Source organism: Solanum stenotomum, chromosome 5 (genome assembly GCF_019186545.1).
Source record: "Solanum stenotomum isolate F172 chromosome 5, ASM1918654v1, whole genome shotgun sequence".
Lineage (NCBI taxonomy): Eukaryota > Viridiplantae > Streptophyta > Magnoliopsida > Solanales > Solanaceae > Solanum > Solanum stenotomum.
This window is the reverse complement of record NC_064286.1, coordinates 53,753,908-53,774,574: the sequence shown is the minus strand read 5'-3', so window position 1 is coordinate 53,774,574 and position 20,667 is coordinate 53,753,908. Positions and strand designations below refer to the sequence as shown.

The 20,667-nt window shown below is 36.0% G+C and overlaps 1 protein-coding gene across 2 annotated transcripts in view; it reads right to left on the bottom strand.

Annotated features, from left to right (window-relative positions):
* Positions 1-20,667, bottom strand: part of LOC125866417 (mediator of RNA polymerase II transcription subunit 23) — a 70,629-nt gene that overhangs the window by 29,945 nt on the left and 20,017 nt on the right. For both annotated transcript variants that reach the window (XM_049546810.1, XM_049546809.1), the window contains exons 8-16: positions 18,580-18,860; positions 18,221-18,304; positions 11,247-11,341; positions 10,809-10,971; positions 10,477-10,722; positions 7,344-7,514; positions 7,095-7,208; positions 6,856-6,981; positions 5,070-5,218 (exon numbers count right to left, since the gene is read on the bottom strand). In XM_049546810.1, coding sequence (XP_049402767.1) covers positions 5,070-5,218; positions 6,856-6,981; positions 7,095-7,208; positions 7,344-7,514; positions 10,477-10,722; positions 10,809-10,971; positions 11,247-11,341; positions 18,221-18,304; positions 18,580-18,860 — 1,429 coding nt within the window. The remainder of the gene's footprint in view (positions 1-5,069; positions 5,219-6,855; positions 6,982-7,094; positions 7,209-7,343; positions 7,515-10,476; positions 10,723-10,808; positions 10,972-11,246; positions 11,342-18,220; positions 18,305-18,579; positions 18,861-20,667) is intronic.

Below are 20,667 nucleotides of genomic sequence, written 5' to 3'. Positions count from 1 at the left end.
CCATTGAGGTTTGCTCAATTTTTGGCATACCTTGTATCTAATCTCACTCTGGTAAATATGGTTTTCCGTACTACCTAAGTACTGGCTTGAATACAAAATGTTACTTGATTAAAAAAAAAAGAATCAGAATGATCTTTCATTAAGAAAACCCAAGTGCATCTTAAATAAGCATCAATGAAACTAATAAAATAACAAAATCCTAAGGTAGTACTACGTGAAAATATAGCATGGGTGTATTTCCCAAGTTGATGTTGTTCACAATCTAATGTGGATAAACTAGCCAAACTATGCACCATCTTCTGTAGCTTCAATAGACTTGAACGTCCCAAACGTTTGTGAATCAGGTTTGGAGGATCTATAACGGATCTATACAGGGATCAAGCTCATTAACTTTGGGATGGAAGTCCTTTGAACCCAAGTTAAACTATCAAACAAAATTATACCTTTCTTTACTATTTTCATATGCATTGTTAATTCAAACTCAACCACAAAAGTTAGCTAAAGAGGTAGGATTGTCGAAGACAATATAAGGAGATAAAGAAATCCAAATCCAACTGATATGGGAATCAACATACCTGCATGCCAAGAGCGGGATATCTAGAGCGTGGACAACATAATATAGGGGTCAAACATCAAGTAAAACAATGAATTGGAAAGGATCTTGCTCTAATACCATGTTGAAATGTGTGAGCATGGACAATATAATATAGGGGTCAAACATCGAGTAAAACAATGAATTGGAAAGGATGTTGCTCTAACACTCACTTGTGGTCTCAGAAAGTCTTTCAAGAAATTGGAGAAGTTAGTGGAGGATGGATTGCAACTGAGGAAGAATCAGAGCTAAAAAATCACATTAAGTGGGCAAGGATTCTGGTGGCCAACGATGGTAGGAAAATACCCAAGGAGGTCTCCATAGAATGTAACGGAATTACTTACCACTTTCCGATATGGGTTGAGTGCAAACCCAGGTTTGAAATAGCACCGGAATTAGGTGATGGCACCAATGGAGAAGAAACAAGGCTGAATCCAGTACAATGTTTTACCCAGGGGATAATCCAAAGTGCAAGTTGTAATTCTGTACTAGAATTCCATCAATTAAGGGATTCTAGTCAGAAACAACATGTGGGTTGTAAGGGAAAGACAGCTGGAGGGGAAAGGTTTAATGAGACATGTGACTTGAGCATGACTCATTGGGTCTCTTGTCCAGGCCCAAGAGTACTATGCCCCAGAAAAGAAATATAAGCCCAGATAGAGCTGGACAACTGATCTTTAATAAAATACATGGAGAAAGCAGCCCAATGTGAAGCAAGAGGGTCTTTTGGGAAAAAAATTGAAGTAAGAGAAGAACAAAAGCATGCAGAAATATTAGATAACAACAATGGGGGAAGAGATCATAAAATTAGTGATAGTGAAGAACAGGGAAACATGCAACAAATTGTTCAACTGGGGTAGCCAACTCCTATTAATTGCGATGCTTCTGGGTGTAGTAAAGAAGCAGATGAGAGGGCAAATCACTGGGTACAAAGCAATATTCTTNACTAAATAGTATCCTACTTGGTAAATGATTGTATTCTAGGGTCTATAAATAGGGTTTCAATATAATAAAGTAGACAATAACAACAATTCAATAATGTTCTTTTCCTATATTTCTCACAATAACAACAATGGGGGAAGAGATCATAAAATTAGTGATAGTGAAGAACAGGGAAACATGCAACAAATTGTTCAACTGGGGTAGCCAACTCCTATTAATTGCGATGCTTCTGGGTGTAGTAAAGAAGCAGATGAGAGGGCAAATCACTGGGTACAAAGCAATATTCTTAGGCTCAGTCAAGAATTTGGAGCTGCTTTTGAAGGATGCATAGAGGAAGCCAATGTGCTATTCCTAAAAATTGACCAGAAGAGGAATAAAGAAGAGAATTCTGTTTTGATTTTGACGGAAAAGGGGGAAAAACAGGGAGTTCCTAAGGAACTGAGAAACTTATTTTTCTATGTTAAATTCAAAGAAGGGGAGCCAAGGACTGAATCAAAAAGCAGGGGGAGGAAACTAATCACCCAATTATAATAAAGCTCAATATCCTATCACGGAATGTGAGGGGACTTAACATGGAGGATAAGAGAAATTTGGTGAGGAGCAGATTACAACAAGGGGCAGCAGATATAATAGTTTTGGTGGAGACAAAATTAAAGGGAGCAGTGAGAGATCATATTCAACAGTTAGGGGGTAATAGATGGATGGGGGGAATTTGGATGGAGGCATTAGGTAGTAAAGGGGGTATAATTATTATGTGGGATAAAAGGTCTTGGAAGGGGGAGATGGTGGAGAGTGGAAATCAGATGATCACTTGCAAGTTGAGTGGTATTAATGTAGATCTCACTTGAATTCTTACAGCAGTATATGCTTCATGTGATAGAAATGAAAGGAATGAGTTATGGGAAGAATTAGGTGCAATGAAGAGCTTTTGTGAAGGACCTTGGGTGGTTTGTGGAGATTTCAACACTACCAGATTTCCTTCAGAAAAGACAAATTGTACCAGACTTTCAGGTTCAATGACAGACTTCTCTAGCTGTATCAATGAACTAGAGCTAGTAGACCCCCCTTTATTTGGGGGATCTTACACTTGGAGAGGAGGGTCAAATCATAGAAATGCATCAAGGATTGACAGATTCATGTATTCGTTTCCTTGGGACAAATTGTTTAATCAAATCAGACAGAGTTCCTTGCCTAGTCTAGGTTCTGACCATAACCCAATTTTGTTGTCATGTGGGGATGAGCTCTTCAAGAGATCATGTTTCAAGTTCGAAAAATGGTGGTTGAATGTGGAGGGGTTCAAATCCAAAGTACAAGACTGGTGGAATTCTTTTAATGTGACAGGAAGAGCAGACTTTAAGTTAGCAACAAAATTGAGTCTTGTGAAAGTAAAACTCAAAGAATGGAGCAAAGAGAATAAAGGTAACTGGAGGGCAAGAAAGGATCAACTTCTAGAGCAAATTGGAAGTTTGGAAATCATACAAGAGGCCAGACCTCTTACTGATGATGAGTTAATGATGAAAGCACAATGGGCCATGGAGTATGAAGAAACGGCTAGAAATGAAGAAATCCATTGGAGACAAAGATCCAGAATTCAGTGGATCAAAGAGGGTGACAAGAACACAAAGTATTTCCACAGAATGGCCACTGCGCGTAAGAGAATCAACACTATAGATTCTTTGATGATCGATGGGGTAATGTCCTCGGATTCTATGGAGATTAAGAGGTCCATTGTGGATTTCTATCAAAATCTTTACAAAGAATCTGAAAGTTGGCGTCCAGATTTGAATATTTTTGATGTTCAAACTATTACTATGGAGGAGAAACAATGGCTTACAAGAAGGTTTGAAGAGGAAGAGGTGTTAGAAGGGATCAAAATGTGTGAAGGCACCTGGTCGGATCAAAATGCCAAGAAGGGGAATGGTGTTCAGATGAAGTAACAACCACTTATGGAGTGGGATTTTGGAGGACTATCAGAAGCTTTTGGCCGACTCTAGAAGTTAATACAAAAGTTAAAATTGGGAGGGGGGATAAGGTTTTATTCTGGAAAGAAGACTGGATTGGTCAAGGATCTCTTCAAAGTTTGTTTCCTGGACTTTATTCTATAAGTATGCATCCGGATAGCAAAATCAGTGAGATGTAAATGGTAAGTAATTACTTCCTTAGGTTTTTTGTGTAAAGAACATAATATAGAAGAGGAAATCCATTTAGTAGATTTCGTAGGTTCTTTGTAAGTATTTCTGTTTCTTTTTATTTCTTTTTTTCCTCTTCTTTGCTAATACTTTTTGGAGGTGGCCAGCAGAGCCCTTAATGCTGAGGAATACAAGTTACCCGTTTCAAGAAAAAAAAAATGTGTGACCATCTGTCTAAAAGCTTAAGTTGTTAAAGAGACACTTTATTTACTTATTTATTATCTTCAACATGGTTGTTGAAGTGTGTGATTATCTCATCTAAAAGCTTAAGTTGTGCGAGAAGCCACATGGTCAAACGGTAGTGAAACTAATATATTTACCCAACGTGTATGCCAAACCTCTGACACTAAGGAATTTTGAAAGAATTTGGAGCTTGCTACTCCCCTTGGGTGTAAATGTGTGTGATAATGTTATTCCAGGACTTGATAGAAAAGTGATCACATATTTAAGGGAAGTGGTAACAATAAGCATGTGAGTAAATTTAAACATAACTCAAGTAAACATAACTAGAGGAATTTTCATGCATTTTCCAATGATCAGAGCTCAAAAGACGTATGTTGCAGCAAATTGTGTTTAATTGGATTGATTCTCCAAGATAAATGCCAAGTGGGTTTAGTTGTACTAGTCAACCAAGTTAGCCAGAGCCTCAGAAAACTTCCAAGGATGACACTAAAAGTGTCACTAAAAATTTTCCAGCGCCTTTTACACACAAGTAAAAAAGCACCATCTCCATGTAAATTCAGACAAGAAAGTAGGTTATTCTCTTGGGTATCTAAATGCAATTCTAATACATCAAACAGATGAAGTTGAATCTCATTTAATTCGATCAGGAGAATCATATAAATCTGTCTGATCCAGTATCAGAAATACATTTGAACAAGTAAATGTAAAACTTTTATCCTGATGTTAAAACATTGGATAACTGAATGTGAGCTAAAAAGTTCATTTTGATTCAATTAAAGTTGTATCAAGTCAAACATGGATGTATTTATTTACTCACTTTTACATAAAATAAATGTTAGTATAACAATGGTAATAGAAGCTATGAATAAACATTGGACATAACCAAAGAGATACTTGGTCTGCCAGTTGAAATCTCAACATTCACCAATAATAAGGAACTTTTTTATTGCACATGATAATGTCCAAGATGTTACACAACAACAACCAACATACCCAGTGTAATACCATAAGTGGGGTCTGGGGAGGTTAGAGTTTACACAGACCTTACCCCTACCTTGGGAGGTAAAGAGATTGTTTCCGATAGACCTTCAGCTGAAGTAAAAGCATTTCAAACAACCAAACAAAAGAAAACAGTAAAGAACAAAAAATGTTCATTTTGTTACCTCTCCTTCCATGACAGATAATTTCCAAGAGCTTTCTGCAATTCCACACGCTTGAAAGGTCCAGACGAAAGCCAATGCTCAGGCGAGCCACGATTTAGGAGATAAAGTTTCACTCTTTGTTGGAGCTCCTTACTGTCAAGTAAGCTAATCTGTTTGGAATTTTAACAAAATAAGTCACTATTCCAATAAATTGCAAATAACTACAACACTTACTGGAAAGTGATCACTGTGAGAAGGAAAGAGAAATTGAGAGAGAGCAAAGCTTGTTTATTCCCTCAAGCCATTGGAGTTCAAATAGAAAAGTGTATGTGTTCTAAGAAGGGAAATAGAATTAAAAACATAATTACAGGAGTAAATCAAGCTATACTACATTTACATGATCTTAGAATATTCTAGAATATACGGGATTCTAAGAGCATTCTTAATGTGAATGAAAAGCTCTTACAATCATGGTGAGGTTCATAATTAGAATGACCGCATATACAGGAAGCAGAACATCCCATGGGAAACTGCAAACAGAAATGTTATGCCAACTGAGCATAAATAAACTATTGTTTCTGTTCTTACTATGAGTGCAATCACTGTTTTGCCGGCTAGCATAGATAATATCTTCACTCTATAACACTTGAGATTTTTTCACTCTTCTTTTTTTCATTTTTTGGATCATAACTCAAGTGAATTTCTCTTATTCACGGCATAATGAAGGAGAAACCGATATTGACACAGCAATTCTCTGCAGAAGTACAATATCACTCTCTGGATACTGTAACGCCATTCCTTTTGTTCTCATTCCATAGTATTCGTCTTTCTATCATACTCAGAAAGGAGAAGATAGAAGATAACTTGTTTCAATAGGTCAGACGATAATTTGTAGTTGTTCTACCACTGTAGCATGAACCATGCAACTGGATTAGATTTTCCCTTTCTATAAAAGGAAAGACAGATGCCAATCATTAGGAGAAACAATAGTGTTGAGTTAAGACTTAAAATAATTAGCAAAATTACTACATTCATTAACCTATGGGTGGAATCTATGATGTTAGTGGGGCAGAAAGCTCAAGCTGTTGATGTCAACAGCAATAAGAACCACTCACGAATAGTATGGACCCACTGCGATCAGAACGCTGTACATCTTTGAGCCATTAAACCAGGTAGGCCTGGTTTTATGCATTATCATGTATGATATAGAGAAATGAGATTCCATAAGCTTGGCATCTGATACAAATCAAATTCTTCAGAAATTATTTATTTTTAGTAAATGAATGAATATACTTTTGTTTCATTGAAATTCAGAACCAGAGATCCCCCTCCCCCCTCATTTAGTTCTTCTCCACAGTTCTTAATTGTGGGATATAAACTTTCATAGCCCAAAATAAGCTGATTGGAATATAGTAACTCTGCAAGACGTGTCACAGTTTGATCAGCTGAACTAGATAGTAAGAAATCATAGCCAAAGAGAAGATGATATCTTCTTCAAGCAAGCTAGTATTACCAGTTTGTCCTCATACATGATAGCTTAAGAATGAAAGTATAAATTCTTATTCAAAAGGAATGAAACCGAACCCAAATCTAGAATAGAAAGCAAAGCATGACATAAAATACCATTTCCCCAGAAGACAAACTTAGAATTGAGAGCAGAGAAAAAGTCAAAGAATAGTATACTATAAACAAATAATGTAAAAACATCAACACAAGAATTGAGGATGATATGCTTAGACCACTGTTACCAACTGACTAAGATGAATAAAGACAAGAAACTAGTTGAGAAAGATCATAGAGAACATACTACAATGCGCAAAGCATGTGGATCATCATCACGGTCAATAAGTGCCAGCAGTAGGATATCTGGAGGCAGAAGCTCATGGTTCCAGATGAAAACTGAAAGGTTTCCACAGGCTTTTAGCATAAGATCCTGAGGAATAAAAAGTGTGGGACGACATAAGGCAAAAGCAAGGCAAGGAGAGTAGATCATCCATGAAAATCTGATAGGTCCAGAGAATGAATAACAAAGGAGTATGATTAAACCTGCAAGGGATGTCCACGCTGTAGTTCCAAGTGAATATGATGAAGCAGGACATCTACCATTGTATAAATATTTGCAGTCACCTCTTCAGGAGAAAACTCTCTCAAAACACGTCCCTGTATCCAATTATTAGCAGGAATGCCATCACGAGAAAGATGTAGTTTTAGTTCAGGATATCTCCATATGAGAAAGAAGTTGATCAGCACTCATAAGCTTCTGATAACTTAAGGGAAAACAAAGTTGAGCCTTACAAGGTTTGTGCAGTTAATATTTTCTGGATGCCCATGCATTAGTATCCACGCACCAGCACAAAGATACTGGCGGTGCTGAGGAAAACTATGGTTAATATAAGTTACAACGTATGAGGGATCAGCTGAGGGCGAAAGAAGCTGTGTGCATTGATTGATAACAGTTGTTTCTGCCTGCAAATAGAACACCTAGAAGTCAATTGTGAGCTTTCAAAATAATAGCATGAGCGAAAATTCCTGGAAACATCTTGTCAAGTATTTGCAAAGCCTCTATTCAGGAAAATTTTATCTCTCTCTCTCTTTTTGGCTAAATCTAAACTGTTTAATGATGCAAATATATCATCTAAAACCATACTCTTTTCCTTTCTTTATTCATTTTTACTTCAGAGATCACTCATCAAATTAAATCATACTTGTTTCCTTCTTTTAATCTTTTTTACTTCCGGAGATCACTCATCAAATATAGCGATTTGAATCCTCAATAAGCAGCTGAGAACAGATTCGATCATTAAGATTACAGCTTCAGAGCTGTTTGATAACCAATACTAACATTTCAAGTCCACAGTCTGAAACAAGTGTGACTAAACAATTTAAAGCTTTGAATGTTGAGTGCAGAAAATAGAAGTCATGATTTCTGAAATGTATCACTAAATGCAAATTTGAGCTATTCTCATGATTAATAAGTAACTACAACGATAAAAATTTAATAAGTACTTCAATTTCCATAATAAACAATTAAATGGTTGTTCAGAATTTTGCCATTTAACTCTCTAGTCATGGACAGTTTTGAGAATGGAAAGATTCTAAGTGGCACTTAATGTGGTAAGGGGCCGTTTGGTTACTGGTTAGAGTTATGCAGATATTAGCGGGGTTTAGTTATGCAGGTATTAGTTATGTAGGTATTAGTTATGCAAGGTATTAGTTATGCAAGGTTTAGTTATGCAGGTATTAGTTATGTAGGGTTTAGTTATGTAGGTATTAGTTATGTAGGGTTTAGTTATGTAGGTATTAGTTATGTAGGTATTAGTTATGCAGGTATTAGTTATGCAAGGTTTGGTTATGCAGGGTTTAGTTAGGTGGGTATTAGTTATGTGAGTATTAGTTATGTAGGTATTATTTAGTTATGTAGAGATTGCATTCCATGAATTATTAACTATTGAATTTAATATAAATTAATATATATTATTCACAAATAAATAAGCAAGCAAATAGTATAAAATTCTCCCTTAAGAAAAATAAAGAAAGGAATATTCTCTATACTTAACTAGGAATTCTGTGTTTTTTTTCTTTGTTTTTTTGAATGTTTAAAGCTTATAAAAATAAAATACTATTAATAAATTTCAAGTACATTATACTATCCTATTTTATATAATGTAAATTTCTATCAACATGTTGCATGTGTTGTTTGTACATTCTTAGTATACCAAATATATAAATTATATATAAATTCACATTCTAAATAAAAAATTAATACATGATAATTAAATATGTGGATATATTTAGTAATATATAATCCGAATATATAATTAGCATATGCACTATCAAAATTATACATTCCGATTCACAATATTAATAAAATATTATATTTTGATTTTAAATGAAAACAAATAAAAAGTCGTTTGTACACAAAAAGAAACAAGAAACAAAAATAGTTGGGAAAATAGAATAGTTATGTAAAGTTTTCAATAAAAAAAAATTAAAAATAAATTATTAGGGATAAATGTGTAATTGATCATTTTAATACATGTATAATGAATACCCACACAACTTATTCCACCTTCCATCCTGCATAACTTATACATAGATTCCCTCATAAGTTATGTAGGTAGTAATTATGTAGGAGTACAAAAAAAGCAACCAAACACCATATAAAATTAATACTTAAATAACTTTTATACAATTTTTAGAACTTATCAACCAATCATAGTATAAGTCATGTTGACTTTTCAACCTAATAAAAAACTTTTACCAAACATAGTATTACTAATACAATGTTTTATACATGAATAACATGCCTCTTATACCGTAACCAAACAGCCCCTAAGTGATTTCCATTTTACATTGCCACACATCTAAAATCTAATTGCTTAATTTGTTCAGCTTTAAGTCCAGATAAAAATGTGTCTTGAGGGTATCAAATAAATATGTAGTGTTTCTGCAAACAGTTGACATTTAAATATGTCACCTGCATGAGATGCACAGGTAATTTCTGATGGAAATAAATTTTGATAGACTTGAGCAAAATAAGTAGCAAGTTACCAGCTAATACAAAGAATGAGCTTTATCATTCTATATCAACTTTAACAGACACAGATTATGTAGCTATGATGAGATATTTCGTTTCGTCTTTTTGGGCCATATTTTCTACTACTGTTTTTTTTTTTTTTTATGACAAGGGAAACCGCAGTCGCTACCATTTGGGTGCACACAGGGTAAAAACCCCGCTCCTATGCAATAGCTTGCAAACCACATGAGGTAACCCACACTAGGCAAGCCCAGTGCGACGAGCTCAACCCAGAAGGTAAACCCCTTGCTTTCGCTAGCAAGGGGTTTCGAACTTGAGACCTCCAACATGGAAGTTCCAAGCCCAAACCACTGGGTCACCCCGAAGGGTATTTTCTACTACTGTTTTTAAGACTATCGAAATGCAGTTTAGCACCCTTCTCTTCTTTTTTCTACTTTAATGCAAACTTTTCTTGACTCTGGTTTTCCTTCCATTTCATGAATTAGCATCCATCATGACCTTATCTACCAAAGTGACATGGGGAAACCTTTGAAAATAAAGCAAACTCTTAGGAGTCGTTCGGTTTGTGGACAAAATTATTCTGCCTGGGACTAATTTATCCCAGCTGGGAGGTGGAACAAAATAATACCAAGTTGGATGGGATAAGGTAGGATATCCCAGGATTAAGTTAGGGAGTAGATTTATATTGTGTTTGGTTGATAGTTTAACCATCAACCAAACACAGTATTCTATTCCCAAACTTTGCCCTGTGATATCCCATCTTATCCCGTGTACCAAACTTAATCATGGGATATCCTACCTTAAAGCACAGAAAACATGGACCTAAGAAATAACTTATAAGAAGGTTTACATCTTCAGATAATTTGTATGAAGAGGAACTATATCATGTACCTGCTGCCATGCTTGGATTGCCAAGCCCCTTTTATCCATTCGCCCACTCAAGGCATCACGTAAAATTGAAGGAAAATAGCGCAAAGTTTTCTCAGACCAGGTATGCTGGCTAGTTGCTAAGATTTGTTCCAGCATTGTTTGAAGGTACAGTAACTGTTCAAACTCTCCAATTCCACGAGTTTTAATTATGATTGCAAGAGTAACAATTGTTATCCTATTTAAAGTCTCAGTAAACTCAGTTGGACCCTGCATATGGATTTAATAGTTAAGAAAAAGTTATAATTGGAGATACAGTGCATCCACAAAAGTTCAGATGGAGGAAATATTCCCACCTTCCCTTCCCTCTTCACAAAGAAAAAGTCTCTCAACGACAAAATCAGATTCATACATAAGTTCTCAGCCAATCTGAAAATGCGATGATCTCCGCGTTTCCCCTTCAGTGTAGAAATCATTTTGGTGACATCATACATCAATGTCTTGCTCTTACCTTGGTACCTAGAAAAAAGCAGAAGTTTATAGACCACTTTACTTATTATCAGTTATTTAGACAATCAAGTAGCAGAATCCAAATAATTAACGAGATTCAGAAAGATGGTAACGTTATGAGCACTAGAGACATCAAACAGACCACAGATGTTCTAGCATAAAAGTAGCAATGTGAATGCTTTTCTTTAGTAGAGCCAAATTGAACACCATTCGCAAACATAAGTAGAGAAGACAGATAATAGAGAAGAAGCTGATAAATTCCCAAGATGAGTAACTTCACTAACCTGTAGAGTGAAAGGAAACGATAGTTAAGAATTTCAAACACCAAGATTGTGTTTCCTGGCTTGGTCAATGTGGTGGGATTCCTCGATGTCAGATGCTGAAATATAAGTTTACATCAAAAGCAAAACAAAATGAACTGCAGTAGAAAAGTGTGCAAACAAAAACACGAGTTAGACTAACGAATTCTTCTACCAAGAAATTAAAACTGCATAGACAGAAATTCTAGCAGCACTACATACTGGGAAGCCACAATTCATCTGAATTAGCAAGAGACAAGAGGAAATGATCACTAAAATGTTGCACTGACTTACCATAAAAAATGAACAACCCACCAATCAACAGAATACAAAACTTAAGTGCTTCTACAGACATGCAAGAAATAAAGCAATCGAAGGCCAAACATATTGTCGCCATTCTGCACTAAAATTGACTAATTCACAGTTTGCAGAGCGATGGTGAAGGGAGTTCCCTACAGGGAAGTTGCTACCTACAGGTAAGTGACAAAGCCCAAGGAAGGTCTATATAACAGTCTGATTCAGAGTATCCTTTCCCATTTGATGTAAGACTGCATTATAAAGCTACTTAGCTATCATACAAAGGAAAAGCACCTCCATTGAGTAATGTTGGTGTTGCATGCACGCTATGCATTTGTGAATTTCATATGTCTACATTTGTGAATCTCCTTTTTCTTCCCACACTTCAAAATTGCCCTCCCTCATCCAGTCCCCAACTTCCTCGTACCTCTATCAGCTGATTCCATCCTTACAGTCTTTTTTTGTTTATTCTTGTACCTCCCAAAGTCTCTTCCTCCTCTTGACTGGTTCAAGCAGTGTTGTGACATTATTGTTGCCCTTCAATATGTAAAAGGTTGCCTACCTAGCAAAGGATGTTCACAGGCTTGCTCGCTTGGGAGTTCGCCTTATGAGCATATCAGATGGTAGTGTAACAGTTCAGTCAGAATCTTCATTGGTAGCGGAGGTTAAGGAAAAGCAAGACAGTGGTCCTATATTGCTTCAACTAAAGGATGCAGTTCATCAGCAGAGAGTTGAGGTTTTCTCCCAAGGGAGAGATGGTGTGCTTCACTATCAGGGTCGATTATGTGTCCCTAAGGTGGGTGAGTTGAGACAGCAAATTCTTGTAGAAGCCCATAACTCCAGGTATTATATTCATCCACGCACCACTAAGATGTACCGTGATCTGCGGGAAGTCTTTTGGTGGAATGGTATGAAAAGGGAAATAGCAGATTTTGTGGCTAAGTGTCCTAATTGCCAGCAAGTGAAGGAGGTAGAACATCAGAAATCAGGAGGTATGACTCAAGAGATCAACATTCCTACTTGGAAGTGGGAAGTGATCAACATGGACTTCATTACAAGTTTACCTCATACTCACAGACAGCATGACTCCATTTGGGTGATAGTTGACAGAGTTACTAAGTCTGCGCACTTTTTGGTTGTTAAGACTTCAGATTCGGCGGAGGACTACACCAAGCTTTACATTAATGAGATAGTCAGGTTGCATGAGGTTCCTTTGTCTATCATCTCAGATAGAGGTCCTCAGTTTACCTCTCATTTCTCGAAGTCATTTCAGAAAGGTCTTGGTACTCAAGTTAATCTTAGCACAGCATTTCATCCACAGACGGATGGTCAAGCAGAGCATACCATTCCAACATACGAGGACATGTTGAGAGCTTGTGTGATCGATTTCAAGGGTAGTTGGGATGATCATCTTCCTCTTATAAAGTTCGCCTACAATAATAGCTACCATTCCAGTATTCAGATGGCCCTTTATGAGGCATTGTATGGGCGTAGATGTAGATCTCCAGTTGGTTGGTTTGAAGTAGGTGAAGCAGCCTTGATAGGGCCAGATTCGGTTCAAGATGCTATGAAGAAAGTTCAACTCATTAGAGATAGACTTAAGACAGCCCAGAGTTGCCAGAATTCCTACGCAGATGTAAGGAGAAGGGACTTGGAGTTCCAAATTGATGATTGAGCTTTCTTGAAAGTGTCACCTATGAAGGGGGTGATGAGATTTGGCAAGAAAGGGATGCTCAGTCCTAGATATGTAGGCCCTTACAAGAACTTGAAAAGAGTTGGTAAAGTGGCTTGTGAGTTAGAGTTGCCAACAGAACTAACAGCAATACATCCGGTCTTTCACATTTCGTTGTTGAAGAAGTGTGTGAGTGATTCGGCATCTATTGTACCTTTAGAAAGTGTAGTTGTGAAGGATAGTCTCACTTATGAAGAGGTACCAGTTGAGATTCTTGATCGTCAAGTTCGAAGTTGAGAAAAAAAAAAGTCGCTTTAGTTAAGGTTTTGTGGAGGAGTCGGTTCGTAGAGGGAGCTACTTGGGAAGCAGAAGCAGCCATGAAGGCCAAGTATCCTCATCTTTTTCCTTCCGATTCCATTCCAGCTTGAAGTAATAGTTCCTCTCCAGTTTTTCAGTCATTGATGCGTAGTTTTAGTCTTAGTATCATGTTCCTTCAGTTAGTTTTGCATTTTCAGTGTATTTGCATGTTCTTGGAACTTAGTTCAATCAGAAATCAGTTTTCAGTATTTAGTGGTAGGGTTAACAGCTCTTTCCCTCCATCTTCAGCTAGTGTAGTCTTCATTCGAGGATGAATATTCCCAAGGGGGAGATAATGTAACACCCTGTATCCTACACAGACCAAAATGCAGATTTCAAAAGTTGCAAATGCCATCGACGGGCACCACCCATGGATCGTAAGGTGACCCACGGACCGTAGTTAGGGTCCGTGGATGGCCACCTGCAGCCCTCCCCAAAAAACCCAGAAAAATTATTCTAAGTCCAGACCTACGCCAGGACCTACAGACCGTTGGTCAAACCACGGTCTGTGGTCCAGGCCGTGGTTCAAACCCCCCAAAATCCCGTCTTTGAAGCCAAACAACGACTGACCAAAACGGACCGTCGGTCCATCCACGGTCCATTGGTTGGCCCGACAGCTTTTAAGTCAGGGGTCGTTTGGTCTTTTCCATATGTGTTGGACCCCTAAACTACGTAGTTTTGGTCAGGTTTAACCTAGTAACTTGATTAGAACTTACCTTAGACAACTCATTCACCAAAAGTTCATCAATCTTAGAGCAAAACAAGAGGAAAAGTCGAGCAGCCCTTGTTCAAGAACACAGCAAAGTTTCTTCAGTTCCAGCCCCCAAAATCGAAAGATTTCTCCGTGAATTTCGTCACCAGGTATGTGGGATTTCACTAGTGGCTTCCTTTCACCCATTGGGTCCCTAGACTTAAATCAAATTCTTGATTCCCTCCATATTATCTAAACCTAGGGTTTCTAAAATTTCAGTAAATTATTATGAATTAGTAATTTTAATGTTCCTAATCAGATTATCATGTAGTAGTATCGTTTTTGCCCAAATTCATGCATAAACTCAGAACCCTAGTTATGTAGTTCGTTTAGTTCATGAATTACATTAGCTAGGATAGATAAACAGATATACATGCATCAGTTTCAAATGTTTCATTATCAGATATACAATGTTGCATTTTCATGTCAGATTATTGAGCTATCCAGTTTACTTCAGTTATACTATAAATTTCATATATTCAATTGGGAGTAGGCACTACAAGAAAAATGTGAATTACATTGGAATTTTTCTGGGGATTATTAATGAAAATTCACAGGAAAATATGTTCCCTACGGATTTCCCTATCAAAAAAATCCGAAGGTAAAACCTTTGTAGGTAATTATTTCCTGCGAATTTCAAAATCCCCAAATAATTTACCTAGAGATTTAAATTTCGCAGGTAAATTACTTGCGAATTTTCTTGCAAAAAATATCAAAATATCCCAAAAAATTTCCAATTTATTCGCAAGTAAATCCACGTAAAGTTCTAATAAATTTTTAAAAATTTCTTGTATATAATATTAATAATTATTATTCCCAGTTATATCTCTCACACCACTCACCCTACTACTGCCCACACCCGTTTATCTTGCATACCCATCTCTGCCCACCCGTTTATCTTGCATACCCATCTCTGCCCACCCATTTATCTAGCATTTTTCATACCATTCATCACGTACCACTTGAGCACAATTTTAATTCCCCCACCCAGAGAGCCCAGTTGAATTTAATGGTGCCCACCCATTTATTGCTGCTCTTTGAAATTTCATGGTGCCCACACATTATAAATGCTAATCTTGTTATGTCTTCCTTCGATGTGGTATAGAAATTATTAGTGATACTACATCAATTTCTGATGCCTTTCTTAGATTTGATTAACTGTTAAAGCTAAATTAAATCAAATTAATCGAGTATTAAAAGTACAATTTAGATATTCATAAATTATATAAAAGTACTCTAAGTTCATGTCATATCAATAAGATAACAAAATATATCTTAAATGTTGGCTAAAGTTTATGTGATATAACTCTTAAAATGTGAAACTATATATTTAAAATAAATCACTTCCACCCAACATATCATGGAAATTTTATGCTTACACTTTCTATGAGATAATATCCATAGTTAAGCATATTAAACGTAGACAAAATTAAAATTATACATACAAAGTTCTTATGAATAAATAATTGAAAATATAAATAAATTTATAAGTTAAATTAAAGTACAAGAAAGTTATAACCAATAATTGATAGTACATCTTATTAGGTATTTGTGGTTTTATAATTTTAATTAATCTTTTAATAATTGTATTTTAACATACTTAATAATATATATTTGCAAATAAATAACATTTAATAACTTACTATAGAGAAATTATATCATATTTAATGCTTGTAAGAAAAAAATATATAAATTGGATATATAGGTAAAATTTATTTATTTTTCATTTAATATAATTCTATCAACTAGGGGTTCATTAAAATTCACATTAATAATGTATATAATTAAATTTTACTCTACTTAAACAGTGATTGACTTATTCAATAATACGAAATTTAATATAAAGTAATATCAAATCAAAATTAATTATATTTATGATAGTTATTTTTCTATTGGATAAATAACTAGCCATATAATTTTAATGATTTATATCTTTCAATTTTGTTAAATATATTTTAAAGAAAATATTTCTTGAAGACTCCAAATAAAAAAAATCCTTAGATTCCAAGAAAACTCTTCCAATTAAATTGTATTTAAAAAAATTCAAGTATGCATTCCTCTAAAAATCTTCAACCAAATTCATAACAATAAAATCCTCAAATAATTCTCCAAGTAAAAAAATTCCCAAGAAAATCCTCAAGAAATAAATTCCCAACAAAATTCGTAGAACATGAATCCCCAGGTAATAACACGTATAAAATTATTTGCAAATAAATTTTCAAGTAATTATTTCTAGCTAAATATGCAAATAGGTATTTCTAGGAATTTCTTGCAAACATACTAAATTTTTTTTTTTTATTACTTGCGAATTTACCTATGAAAATGGTACTTGCAAAGTATTTTTCCTAAATAATTCCCCAGATAATAATTTTGTAAAAATGGCGCCAAAGTTACCTACCAATTTTTCTTGGAAATTATTTTTCGCATGTAGAGAAGTCTAGAATTTAGGAATTTCATATTTCCGCATGAAAATTCATAGGAAATTTCTGCGGAAATAATCCCCAAATAAAATTCCCAGGTAATTTACAGTTTTCTAGTAGTGAGGCTTGTACCGAGTTAGACTAGGGTCAGTCACCCTCAAGTCCCAGAACTACGTGCCCCCGTAGGTTTATAAGTCCCCTCTGTAGGCATCAGTTTAGTGATCACGTCAGTCATGCCTCTATACCTCCGACAGGGTATATTGGGTCCTCTCTATGGGGCGTGTACATCGGACTCAACATTTAGCTCATATGATTTTATATCGGTTATTAGTAGCTCCCACAGTCAGATTCTATTGCATTAACCATATTATCAGTTACATTCAGATCTCAGTCTCAACATGTTATAAACTTGGTCATTGCATTCAGTTAGTTCATGTTCAGTATTTTCAGTATAGTATCATGCTTATCTTATACCATTGCTCAGTTATATGCTTTGTTCAGTTATGTATATTGTTCAGCTTTATTCTATCCTACATGCTCAGTACCTTATAAGTACTAACGCATACTCTGCGCTACATCTTCTCGTGATGTAGGTGCAGGTCCTCAGCATTCAGATTATGCATAGATCGGTTCCCGATCTCCAGTTCAGCAGCATCAATGGTGAGTCTTCATTCTTCGAGGAAGATTGACATGATTATCTCTTTTCCTTTCAGTCTTAGTTTCAATTTTTACTAGATTTAGCTGGGGCATGTCCCAGCATTTCTAGTCAGTTAGAGGTTTTATTTCAAACATAGTTAGATTCAGTTTTAGCTTTGGAGTTTGATATTTCAATTGTCATTGAACTCACGGATTATTTATTCAGTTAGTAATGGGTATTCCCCATCATTTCAGTTTATAATGATTTAAGCTTCCGCACAGTACTTTCTTAATTCAGTTATCTTTAAGTATGCTTATGATATCCCAACAGGGTTAGCTTGGGGTCACTCGTGATCCTAGGTCTCGTGTCCGCGTCTTAGGTAGCTTCGGGGCGTGACATAGATACTCTCCAGTGATATTGTTATGAAATTTGTGAAGTCAAATGATCAGCTTGTAGATATCTTCACCAAGTTTCTGATCAGACCTCGTATTAATTACATCTGTAACAAGCTAGGTACATTTGATTTGTATGCACCAACTTGAGGGGAGTGTTAGAATAGGAATTAGTATATACAATGTTACTTAGAATAGGAATAGGAATCCTAGTTGGAAAAGGATTCCAATGTAGTGTCTATAATAGGTTTTCAATGTAATAATGTAGATACACAATTCAATAATATTATTTTCCAATATTTCACACGATTCTCAGGAGGTTTCTTTGCTTACTGAAGGTTAATACAATGAACGTAAATCCACCGAATATACGTGACATGCCAGAGATTTAAATATCAAAAAAGGAATATTAGAAGGGGGTAAGAGAAGTTACAGTTAGAAGCGAACGGAACAACGAATGGGGAGAAATGAGCATTAACCTACAGTATGTTTCAACCATAGCAATGCTGGGCACAGCCTGCAATGAAATGAGAGAATGATATTAAACATTTTTAACGGGTGCAATGAAGCATCAAAAGAAAATAAGGTGGAAAATGCTGGCTAGCTCCAGTCAGAATAGAGTTAGTATGATAATAAAGCTGTATAACAATCCACGAAACAACATGACCCAAGAAAATAAAACCATAAGAAAGAGTGGGACAAGATTGACCTCCAACTTTCAAAACTCACAGCGTACAGCTTACAGAACTTTTTTTTACATAAAGAAGAACTGTCATATGAGTTTATCAGTACCTGTCCAGAAAACATTGATTCTTCCATCTGAAAAGCCACTTTCAAGCATAAATTTATGGACAATCCCGATAACAATGATATCGGCAGGGGGCTAACTTCACGCATCACCATTAATCTCTCATTGGACTGCAAATTTGGTCCAGGTAAATGCTCAGTAACCCCCGCGGAGGTTAACCAGTTCATCACAGTTTCACAAGCAGGCTGAGCCATTGTGTAGGACACAACCCAAAACATCCCAATTGATCTATCATCCAAATTCATATAATCCATCATGCGTTCCCCTGATTTTATGCAAAAGAAAAACCAGCAATGCTAATCAAAAGAAATCTCAACAGAGAAGGGCTTGGGGAGGCAAAGTAATACGCAGTAGATATGAACTGAAGATTGCCCCGTTCCAGCCAAACCTAGTTTAAACATAACGACCGATCTGCGTTAAATTGAATTGGCTGCATGAAAGCGCAACAGAGAAGAGACTTGGACAGGAAAAGGCTGTGCAGCATTAAATTTAACTCATAGAGACAGGAAAAGGTTGAGCAACATTTAATTTAAGAACACGACCTCAACATCTACTCCACAGAGACTTGGACGGCTGCATATCAATTGAACCCAGGTGATTCTGCTCAATTCCTTATTCGTTACCAAGCTAAAGTTACCTGAGCTCCTAAAAGTATCTTCAGTTAAGGTTCAGCAGTTTCATTGCTACTTGCCCTAGAAAAAGAGGTACTCCAACATCACACGAGAAACAAATTACCCTCAGTCTCCTCTACATGAGGTCACTTGACTAGACAATGAATTAGTTGGCCTTAGTTTGTTTTTTTAATTAAGTAATAAATTTCATTAAAGAAAGGGTAAAAGCTTGCGCGTATACCAGAAGTATAGCCAAAAAATAGAAAACCTTACAAGCAGACCTGTTTTTTTTTTTACAAATAACACTCAATCATCTATACATGTAGGAACCTTATGGTTGCACCAAAAAGAAAGAAGGGAACATAGGGTATTCCCCAAGTGTACAAAGTATTTCTCTACTCCCTCAAAAGCTCTCATATTCCTCTCTCCATATGATCCACATAAGTACTAGAGGGGCAACATCCCATGCCCCGCGTCTTCTTTTCCTTCTTCTAAATGCGCAACTAAACATTGTTTCTTTTTCAAAGTGTTTGGCAGCATCCACTCAAGTCCAAACCATCTTAAAATCTCCCACCATAAACAAGAAATTGCCTGACAATATAAAAAAGTGATGCACTTCTTCTCCTGATTCATTGCACATGAATACCAACTGATACAACTAATTAACCTCTTCCTGAGATTTTCCACCAATAAGATCACTCTCCTCAAAGCTAGCAAAGTGAAAAGAACACATTTTTTGGTACCCAACGGATCAATACCAATATATGTGGAAAATCACACTCTAGTTAAAAGCTTCTCATAATACCAGTTTCAGAAAAAGCGTCTCATAATATGACTTCACTAAAAGAATGCAATTTCCGCCCACCTCCCATCTCCATACATCATGGTTATCCATAGTACTTTTTTGTTGAAGCAAATCAATCAAGTTTTAATTCTTCAAACTCCAGTCTTGCAAATTTCTCCTAAACAAATCCCAATGCACTTCTCCCCTTGTATACTCCATAACAGTTGAACTGACATTTTTTTTTGGTAAGAAATTCTATATACAAGTTAGAAAATGTGATTATCAAGATGTTGTTCCCTCACCAACTAGATTCCCATCAAGTCACCTTACTCCAATCACCTACTCTGAAATATATACACACATTGAGCTCTTCAAAGAACAATTTTAGTCCTCCGCCTACTTTCAAAACCCCATACGTCTCCGCAATCAACCCTTTCCCAAAAAGCATTCACCTGTAACCCAAATCTCCATAGCCACTTTCGAAGTAGCGCCTTGTTAAAGACCCTAAGATCTTTATCCCCAAACCCACCCCAACTCTTTGGTGTGGTGACAATTTACCAAGTGACCTTTTTATCCCATAAGAAATCCCTCTTATGTTTTTCCATCTTCCCTATAACACTTACTGGGGCATGTAACGATAAAATGAAATATGTGGGAATGCTCAACAGTGTATTCAT